Source organism: Dermacentor variabilis, chromosome 11, assembly GCF_050947875.1.
Source record: "Dermacentor variabilis isolate Ectoservices chromosome 11, ASM5094787v1, whole genome shotgun sequence".
Classification (NCBI taxonomy): domain Eukaryota; kingdom Metazoa; phylum Arthropoda; class Arachnida; order Ixodida; family Ixodidae; genus Dermacentor; species Dermacentor variabilis.
In genome coordinates this window covers 116,907,836-116,918,463 of record NC_134578.1, presented here as the reverse complement: position 1 = coordinate 116,918,463, position 10,628 = coordinate 116,907,836, and the positions used below count along the sequence as shown (strand labels likewise).

The following is a 10,628-nucleotide window of genomic DNA, read 5'->3' as shown; positions in this document are numbered from 1 at the left end:
GCACGTGAAATTCAGTGGGGTCGACCCGGACGTCGCGCCCGACGAATTCATCCGCGTCTTAAACGAGAGGAATCCGGGCCTCGACCTGGACGTTGACACGTGCAAGGTGCGCGTGACGTACAGGGAGAGGTCCGGTACGTGTGCGTACGTCGCAGAGGTCGACCCGACCGCGTTGGCGCGTATTATGAAGCGGTCCCGACTGTCAGTGGGGTGGACGGCGGTGCGAGCGTCAGGGGACCCGCACGTGCCCACGTGCACGTGTTGCGCCTCCTACGGACACGGCAGGACGACGTGCCCGCACAAGGCGGACGCGTCGAAAGCCGTGTGTATGAAGTGTTGCGGCAACCACCTGGCCGCCACGTGTCACGTGAAGATGGGGCAGCCGGAAGTCTGCTGCAACGAGTGCAGGAAGACCGGCCGCGAGGCGTCCCATCCCGCTGGTTTGCCTGAGTGCCCCATCCGCATGGAGAGGGTGGCTCGCCTCAGGGCCCGCACCAATTACGGCCCCCCGCGATAGAGAGGCGCGGGCAGCCGCGGGAGGGGGGGTGCCGGGGCCCTGTGGGAGCGGGTGGGGCCGGCGGCGCGATCAAGTTCGCTCAGTTGACGTTAGACCACGTCCGCCGAGCGACGGCGCTACTGACGGATTACATGGCACGGGAGGGATGCGAGGTGGCGACGGTTATGGACCCATACACACAGCAGGGTCAGCTCCCAAAGTTTCCGCCGCACTACCGGGCGTACGCGGCAGCCAACGGCCCGCTGTGCGCGATCGTCACGCGCAGGCCCGGCTTCGACGTGTTTCCCGTCCACGTGTCGAGGCTGGTGGTCGCGGTGGAGTGCTCAACGCGCGAGTTCGCGATCACGGTCGTGGCCGCATACGCGCCGCCCCACAGGACGATGGACGACGTCTTCGAACATCTAGTTCACGCCATCGACAGAAGTCGCACGCCAGACGTTCTCGTCATGGGCGACTTAAATGCGCACAGCGTCCTGTGGGGCCCTCGCGAGGGAGACGCCAGGGGCACCCGGCTGATCGAGTTCGCCGTGGCTGCGGGCCTGGTGGTCCTCAACGACGCCCTCGCCCCCGACGTATGTCACAAAATACGTCGATAGTTGGATCGACGTTACCCTCGCGTCACCGGCGCTCGTGCGGCGCGGCTGCGCGTGGCGGGTTTCTGAACAAGAGACGCTGTCGGAACATCGACGCTTAGAAATTACCATCCACACCGGCGAGAGCACGCCGGGCAAGCGTCTTACCAATTACGGTAGGCGAAAATGGTTGGAGGCCGTTCGTGACGCACGCTGGTGCGCGAGCGGTGCGGACATCGCCTCGCCGGCCGCCCTGGACGCGGTCTTCGCGAAATTCTATATGATTATTGATCGCGTGCGCGACAAACAGCTTCGTCCGGCACGCGAGAGGAGGGGCGCGGGCGGCAATTCTTGGTGGACTCCCGAGTTAGACGGCCGACGCAGGGCGGTAAACGCGATGCGGCGCCACTTTCAGAGGTGTCGCTGCGATGATCTGCGGGCCATATTTCGCAGCGAATATAGCCGGGCGCTAGCGGCATACCGACGAGACGTGGCGCGCGTCGAAGAGGAGGCGGATAGGGAAGTCTGCGACCAGTGCAGCCGGCGATTCCTGTTTCAAGCCCCCTTCCGCCTGGCGTTCCGGGCCGCCCGCTCGCATGTCATGCTCCATCCGCTGACGAGGCCGGACGGCGGCCAGACGGAGAGCGTCCTCAGGTCGGCTTCGCTGCTGCTGCAACATCTCTTCGCCCGCGACAGGCCCGAAGCGGACGAGCCCGAGCATGCCGAGATCCGTGCGGCGGTCGGTCGGCCGTGCGCCACGGCGGAGATGGAGAGGCAGTTCTCGCAGGGCGAAATACAGGTAGTGTTGAACAGAATGCTGCTCGGCTCGGCTCCTGGACCGGACGGTCTTACGACCGAGGTCGTTAAAGAACTATTCGCCGCACACCCGAGATTCGCGTGCATGTTGATGAATGCGGCATTGCGGATGGGATACTTCCCCAGGACTTGGAGGAACGGCAGGTTGGTCTTCATACAAAAGCCCGGCAAGCCGGTGGATTCACCGAGCGCATACCGACCGATCTGCATGACCTCTATCCTGGGGAAGGTACTCGAGCGACTGTTACACGGCCGGCTTTATTATTTCGCATCCTGGCGCGGTTACACGCATCCCCACCAGTACGGCTTCACCCACGGCAGGTGCGCGGTAATGGCGCTGCACGCGCTGTGCGAATTCATCAAGCGCCACAAAGAGGAACGCACGCCCGTGGTGTTAATATCACTCGAATTCTGGGGCGCGTTTGACAGTGTCTGGCACCCTCTGGTCATAAAGTATTTTAGGGACCACGGCTGCCCGGCCAACTTGGTCGGGCTGCTCGGTTCCTTTCTCGAGGGCCGCACGGTCGAATACGCGTCACACGCCGGTTCGGTCTCGGCGGAGACGTCGCTCGGCAGTCCGCAGGGGTCGCCCCTCTCCCCGTTCCTGTGGCACGTGGTGTTCGACGGGCTGTTGCGGCTGCCGATGCCGCCTGGGGTGCGGGTACAGGCATACGCCGACGATACGATAGTTCTCGTGCCGGGAAAGAATAGGGCGCAAGTGATGGAGGCCGCGGCGGAGGCGATGCGTCGCATAGAGGCCTGGACGGCTGACTGTAAACTCGCCCTAAACAACGACAAGACCTTCTGCGTACTCTTTTCCTTCGGAAGGGGGGGAATGGAGAAGAGTCACCCAACCATCCGGCTGAAGGGCAGCACGAGGGGGCTCCCGTTTCGTTCCTCGGTGAAGCTCCTGCAGGGAGTGGTGGTCGACAGGCGCCTGTCCTTTTTCGAGCACGCGGAGCATTTGCAGCGGAAGGCAGAGACGCTGGCCAATAAGTCACTGACGTTCATGAGAACGCACACGACCGTAGACTCCACGATGCGGCGCCGCCTGTACCGACAGGTACTCCTACCGGCGGTGGCGTACGCGTCCGCCACATGGTGGTCGCAGTAACCCGGCTGTAGGCTAAAGGCCCGCATGATTACGGTACAGCGCACCATGCTGCTGGCGGTCACGGGCGCATATCGTACGACGCGGGCTGCCGCGCTGCAGGTGCTCGCAAACCAGCCGCCCATCGGGCTGGAGCTCGATAGACTTAATGCGGAATTCGCACTGTTCCGCATGCGACGAACGGTCACGTTCGGCGCACACACCTTCGCGCCGGACGAGACGTTATACCCACATGATTCCTGGAGCGCACACCCGTCGGAGGCGAGAGCGTTTCCCTTCGAGCGGCTCGACGTCTCTGCGGCCAGGGAGCGGTCATCTGAATCAGGTACGCACGTGCACACAGACGGTTCCTGCACGTCGAGGTCCGCGGGCGCGTCGGTAGTGGTCTTGAAGCCGCGGGGTTCGATCGGCGCGGTGCGGAAGTATCGCCTCACGGTCGCCTCGAGCGCATACTGCGCCGAGGTGGTTGCGCTGACCGAGCCACTGAATTACCTCGAGATGCACGAGTGGACCCCGCCGGCGTCTGTATATGCGGACAGCCTTTCCCTGCTAGTCGCACTATCACAGGTAGTCACGCGGGACACGCGAATCGCGCACGTCAAGGAAGTGCTGTGCAGACTGTAGAGCCGGGGCACCGTGGCTTTATTTCACGTGCCTGCTTATCGGGGCATTTTCGGCAACGAACTGGCTGACATGGCGGCGGGCGTTGCGGCGACGTCGGGCGCGGACCGGAGGTCGACCGGTCGTTCGCGGTGGTGCGGGCCGCGTTCTCGGCTGCGGTGCGGGCGCGCTGGGCCGTCGAATGGCGCGAAGAAAATTCAGATACGGAGCTATACAAGTGGGTGCCGGACATCGCGACCATACCCCGTAGCTTTCCGCCGCCTCGACGGTTGGCGTGCCTGCTTACCGCCCACGGCCGGTTCCCGTATTATTTTCATCGATTTCGCATATCGCAGGACATGCGCTGCCCCTGCGGGGCGACCTGCCGAGACGCGCAGCATTTTTTCACCAGCTGCGCGCTAACGGCGCCTATCGTAGAGAGGATTAAGGCGTCCGGGAGCGCTATCGCGCCGCGTGGTTACCCGCGCCTCCTCAGGGACCGGACGGCGTGCTCGCTGCTCGAAGAGATGGTTGGAGTAATAAGCGACCGAATGCCCCACCAAGGCGAGTCGGGACGGCGCCGGACGCATGGTAGGCCGCACCGGGCGCCAGGGCCGGACAGCGTGTGTCGTACGAGGTGGCTTGCGGCCGCCTGTGAAACCTCCGCGACATGCCACCCTTTCCCATCTGTTTTAGTCGCCTTCGGGTTGTTCGCGCGCGTGTGAGTGGCCGTCTGCCGGGGGACCGCTCACGATACTGTCCTCTGGACGAGCCGGCCCGTGGCCGAGTAGGGCGCGGCTCTGGCCCGTGCCGGCGCGGGCGGGACAACGAGCGGCGGTTCTTCTGCCGGGGAGGGCGAAACGTGCACGGCGGCCTTTTGCGAGCCGTGGGGTCGTGTCTGGTGTGCCGTAGCGAACGCAGGGCAACCGAAGAGGCCGTGTAGCGTAGCGTCTGCTGTGGCCGGACCTGATTCGAAACAGGCTGCGCACCCCTCGGCGTGCCGGGCGTGTCTTGGGGCGACGTTGCGTGCGGCGCGGCCCGTCGCCCAGGCGAGTGGGAGCGCGGGGAGGCGTTCCAGACGACCGGACTGGCCTCTGCGAGAGACGCGTGCCCTTTGGCGTGCAGTTCGCCTCTGACAGCCGACCGAGAAGGTCACGTTTGGAGCTCCGTCCGCTTTTTTAGTATATTTCTTATAATTAGTTATTTCTTCTTATTAGCTTTCATTGATTTATATAGGTAGTCAGTTTCACTTGCCGCGTGATGTAGCGCCGTATTCGCGCACCCTTAATGGGTGACCCTGCAGCGGAAGAGGATTTGTTCTTCGCGCCCGGTAGCACTCCTGGCCGCTCGAGGAACATGGAGTTCCTTTTCACTGCCATCCCGGGGCTCGTACTAGAGCCCCGGCCCCTCAAGGAAAATGGTCCCTCAACACAGCCTGCGACCATCAAACGTAAGCGAGCTGCCCCCACCAAAAAGCGTGGCTCAAACCGTCCAGGGCGACATCCACGCACCGGAACAGCCACCTCTCCAGCCGCGCGCAAAACCAAGCGCCGCAAGACGGCCGTTCCACCAGAAGCGACATCCCCCCCTTCGGCCTCGCCACGTGGAAATTCCAACCCAAGTACGTCACCCACGGGCGAGCTTACAAAGCTAGGGGGCCTCCTGAAGACCCCCCTCCGCTGCCCCCCACCTCTCAAGCAACAGAGCGGTTCGGAGAAAGTCACGGCCAGCGGAGGAAGCCTGCCAGAAAGCGAGGCGACGTCATCATCGTCCTCCTCCCCGACGCCCCTCCCATCCTCACCGGGCAGGACAGGAATCTCTTCCCTCCTCCCCGGAGCAGTCGTCTGCTACACTGTCCCCCTCCTCGGCGACGAGCGTGGCCCTAGTCGACATGGAGCGGGAGAGATCGGCAGTAAGGGACCCCTCTCCCCCAGGGAACAGCGGGCCAAGCTGTGTACTAGGCCCCCTCCCTCCCCTGGCAGAGGACGCCTTCCCTTGCCTTTCTCCTCCCGGCCCACCGCCAGCCCCTCATCTGCCGCCTCGCACAACGTCACCACCGGCGAAGACGGGCGAGAGAGAAAAACCGGCCCCGGCGGAACCCTCTCCCAAGGCGCAGGCGAGCACGCCGGCTACATCGAGGGCCTCAACGGGTGCCACACCCCCCTCCCGAAAACGAAACCGCCGACGCGGCCGCCGCCGTACCACGCGAGCGGAGGCCGCTCTCGCACCCATCCGCGAGCCCTGCGGCACTGTTTTGTTTCGCCCCGTGGGCCAGCTGAACTTCCGTGCATCCACGAAGGAGGCCATCGCGGCCCAGCTCTCGAGAGTGGCTGGCGCGCACCGCGTCCGCGTGAACTTTCGGCTGAATGTCGTAGCGGTTGACGCGCTGCCGGACTCGCCACTTGCACCCCTTCTCGCGGTTGCGGACATCTGCGACGTCCCTGTCCGTGCCGCAGCGGCCCCAAAAGACTCGTGCACCGGTGTCCTTTTCGGCGTCGATACGTCCCTCGACCCTGACACAGTGCGCACGAACATTGATTCTGCGGTGCCCGTTCTCGGCTGCTATCGCGCGGGGCCCAACTATGTCGTGCGCTTCTCGGGCAGCACACCACCAAAGGAGATCGCGCTCTTCAAGATGCGTCGGCCCGTCAACCCCAGGCGCCCCCGCCCCATACAGTGTCGCTCCTGTGGAGCCTTCGGCCACGTCAGTGAGGCCTGCATATCGGCGCGCCGCTGCCTGAGGTGTGGTGGCAACCACTCGATGGCTGACTGCACTGCGAGGAGCGCGAAGTGCCTCCACTGTGGCGGCCGACACAGCGCGACCGAGCCTCGCTGCCCTGAATGGCAGCGGGAACGCCGCATCGCTGAGACGGTCGCATCGTCGATCGAACCCATCACGCGCCACCAGGCAGCCGCCATCGTCCGTGCCGCCGAGAAGCCAACGCCGAGTGGCCCTCAACCCCTCGCCGCCCATCGAGCTTCATCGCGCGTCGACGCCAGCCGCACGTTCGCCGATGTCGCGAACAACCGTCCGGCGAGGCCGCCTGTCGCAGGCAACACGTCGACCCCCTCGCCGGCGGTCACCGTGGCTCCCGCTGACCCGCGCGACGCCGTGATCGCACTGCTCGCTGCCGCACTCAAGTGCGCCACGGAACTCTTGCGGCACGACTCACCTGCCCGTTCTTTGTGTGCCGCTGCTCTCGCCGCCCACGGGGCACTGACCAACCATGGCAGTTAGAGCTCGGGGTGTTTCTCGGCCGCGCATTCTGCAGTGGAACTGCAATTCCCTGCGCTGCCGGCACTCGGAGCTCGTCGAGCATCTGCCTCTGTGCGACTACGATGTCCTCGCCTTTCAGGAGACGTATGTGCGTGCAGAGGAGGTCTCGCTGCCTGGCTACATCGGCTACAGCAGTGCCAGTGAGTGCGCCTTGGCACACTGTACTTCTGCGCCTTGCCACGACAGCGCCCATCCGCAGAAGCGCCCCCGCGTTGCGCTGTACATCCGCGCCACCCTCCCGCATGTCCTCATCGACACAAGCCAGCTGTGCAGTGCTGTGGTGGAGTGCGTGGCCGCTACCGTGCGCGTCCGGGGCGCCGACACCTCTGTGGCGTCTGTTTACATGCGCCCCAATCGCGGCCGCAACAGCCACCAGCAGAACGACTTCACTTACCTCACGCGCCTGATTGCCTCGTTTTCGGCGGACTGTGTCGTCTGTGGAGACTTTAACGCTCACCACCGTAGCTGGGGAGGTGATCACAGTGATCTGCGAGGTAAAGCGCTCCTTGCCACCGCGTCAACGCTGGGCCTATCCATCCTAAAAAGCGGGAGGCCCACGTTTGTGCGCCGCGGCGTACAAACCTCGCCGATCGATCTGGCACTTGTCTCGGAGCGCTGCTCATATTTCTGGCAACGCGCACCGGACACTGCCGGATCGGATCACTTCCCTATCACCCTATCACCCACCTGCCCCAGCCGCGGAGTTGTTCGCGTGTGCGTTGTAGTTCGGTGGACGCTTTTCCGCGATTTGTGTCATGGGTGGTCGCGCGAAGCCGATTTTTTCGCGCACATAGCGGAGTGTGCTAGGCACGCGTCGACGAGTATGGTTGTGCCGGCCGGCACTCCCTGCCCGGACATTAAGCTCCTGAACATTCGCGCCGCCCGCCGCCGTGCCCAGCGCCGCGCCGTCCGCACGGGTGCCGCGTCTGACTGGACTACTTACAACAGACTGGACGCTGTGTGCCGACGGCATGCCAGGCAGCTGCGCCGCCGCAGCTGGGCTAGACTCTGCGCGTCACTCGCCGACCCGCAAAACCAGCACCGTGGCTGGCGCATCATGCGCTCGCTCGTGAACCCGAGGACCCCACGCTGGCCAGTCCTCGGCATCGCTGTTGCCCGCGGCATCACAGAGTTGGCGCTCGCTGAGCTTCTGGCGGACTCTTTCGCTGCTGCCAACGCTTCAACAGCACCCGGCGTCCCTGCGGTTGCATTGCGAGCGCTCTACACGGCTGTGTTCGTGAGAGGGGAAGATCGCGCGCATACCGCGAGGGCGATTGACAGCCTGTGCAGCGACGACTTCACCTTTCACGAGCAGCAGCGCGTCCTGCGCCGCAGGCGGCGCCGCACCGCCCCCGGAGCAGACGGCATCACACATCAGATGCTACGCAACCTCGACGACGCCCAGCGCCAGCACCTCCTAGACGCCTACAACGCCGTCTTCCGCGAGGGCTCCCTGCCGGAGTCGTGGCGCTCTGCTGTCGTGGTGCCGGTTCTCAAGCGCGGCAAACCCTCGCGCGAGCTCGCCTCATACAGGCCGGTCTCGCTAACATCTGTGCCGGGCAAGACCATGGAGGCGATGGCACTGTCCAGACTCCAGTGGATTGCGCGCGCTCGCGGTGCCCTTCCGCCCGAACAGTGCGGATTCCGAGCACAGCGCTCCACTGCAGACTGCCTCGCCGTCGTTGTCGGCACGCTGGAGCAGGCCAGGCGCGCCGGAGAGGCCGCATTCCTTCTCCTCCTCGACGTGCGCAGCGCTTTTGACACCCTCCCAAACGAATCAGTCATCTCTGCTGTGCGAGCCCTCGGCGTTGCGGACAACCTGCTTGCCTACGTGCAGGCGTTCCTCGCAGACAGGAAGTTCGTCGTCCGCGTCGGCAGGGCCACAAGCTCGCCTCGGCCAGTGACCACCGGTGTGCCTCAGGGTAGTGTGTTGAGCCCTTTCCTGTTTAACCTTACCCTCGCTCCCATCATCGAGTGCATACCGAAAGCTGGCCGTTTCCCTGTGCGCGCTGTTGTGTACGCGGACGACGTCGCACTCTACGTGCGGGGACCGACGTCTGCCATTCCCGAGATGCGACGCGGACTACAGGCGGCCTTGGATTCCGTCGCCGGCTTCCTCCGTGCCATCGGCCTGGAGCTGTCATCGGCAAAGAGTGAGGCGATAATGGTGCACCCTCGCGCTGCCGCACGCCGCCACACCGGCCGCGTGCTCATCGATGGTGTGCCACTGAGCTGGGAACCGACGGTGTCCTACCTTGGTCTGACTATCGACCATCGCCTCACCTGGGTCGCGGCAGTGAAACGCCTACGCGCCGCCTCTCTCCGTGTTGAACGTGCGGTTCGCCGCCTCCTCGCGCGCGGGCAAGGCTGCCCCCCTTCTTTCGCCGTCAGTGTTTATGGAGCGATGGCGCTCTCTCGGGTGTTCTACGCGCTGCCGCTCTGTGATGTGCGCGATTCCCTGTGGCGCGCCGTTGACCGCGACCATCGCAGGGTGCTTCGCGTGTGCCACGGCCTCCCCCGCATGTCGCGGGTGGCGGAGACGCTCGCCGAAACTGGCGCCTGGCCCCCTTCATTAACAGCTGATCTCCGCGCGCTCGGCCATATTGAGCGCCTCTCTCGAGCCCCCGGCACGGGCCCCTTCCTGTCGCTCATCCGGGATCTCCCTGCATCACGCGTGGGCAAGATGATGCAGCTGTTTGATAACATCGTGGCTGATCCGCCGGCTCCACCACCAGCCTGGCCGCCACCGAGCCTCGCAGTGCCGCTAGATGTGTGTCTCGAACTGCCAGGCGTCCGCTCCAAGCAACGCACGCCTCTCTGTGCCATCGTACAGGAGGCTGCAGCGAGGATACAGGACGACCTGGCAGGGAGAGCGCACCTATACACAGACGGCTCGGTCCTCGAGGACGGCTCCGCGGCTGCTGCCTGCATCGCCCCGAGTCTCGGCATCGAAAACCAGTGCCGCCTGCCCTACCGAGCATCCTCCACCACCGCTGAGCTCGTAGGCATTCATCTGGCCGCGGACGTCCTCGAGCAATCGCCGCACATCTCTCGTGCGGCGATACTCACCGATTCGAGGCCCGCCCTGCAACAGCTGCTCCTTGAGGAACGCGCCCCACTGCTCGCCCAGCGAGTCGCGTGCAGGCTCCACGCATTGCAGCAACGGGGACTCGATCTTCGCCTACAGTGGGTGCCCTCACATGTCGGTGTTGCCGGAAATGAGGCTGTCGATAAGCTCGCGCGACGCGCACACGACCCGAGCACCCAAATCACGCAACGGGTAAGCTCGTTCGACGCCGCGCTGGAGAGAATCCGCCGTGAGCTCGCGCTGCGCCACCCAGACGGCCGAATTGCGCGCGGACGCCCGCCACGCCATCTCCCGGAGGCCGGCTTCACTAGGCGCGAGCGCGCCTTCCTTCTCGCCTTGCGGACCGGTTCCGTCTGGCCCGCCGAGAGGAGGCATCGCCTCCAAGGAGCCCTCTCCCCTTTCTGCCGGGACTGCGGCGCGACGGAAACGTTGGAACATTTGCTGTGTGAGTGCCCGACTTTCTCGAACGCGCGCGCGGCCCTCGCAAAAGTCTACCGTACCCACAAACATCCCTGTGCAACGGTGGACAATCTGCTGCACCCCTCGGGCTGCATCTCAAGCCAGAAGCGCCTCTTCCGAGCGATTCTGGAGTTCGCCGAGGACATCGCCCTAGCTGATCGCCTCTAAGCCCCCTCCCCACGCTCACA

The 10,628-nt window shown here is 64.6% G+C and overlaps 1 protein-coding gene across 1 annotated transcript; it reads left to right on the top strand.

Annotated features, from left to right (window-relative positions):
• Window positions 1-648: 648 nt before the first annotated feature.
• Window positions 649-1,113, top strand: LOC142563457 (uncharacterized). Its single transcript, XM_075674010.1, has one exon. It carries the CDS (start codon window positions 649-651, stop codon window positions 1,111-1,113), a length of 465 nt encoding a protein of 154 aa, XP_075530125.1.
• The last annotated feature ends 9,515 nt before the right edge of the window (window positions 1,114-10,628 follow it).

Excerpts from the sequence above, each read along its gene's own strand:
- LOC142563457 (XM_075674010.1), top strand. The coding sequence starts at position 649 with ATGGCACGGGAGGGATGCGAGGTGGCGACGGTTATGGACCCATACACA.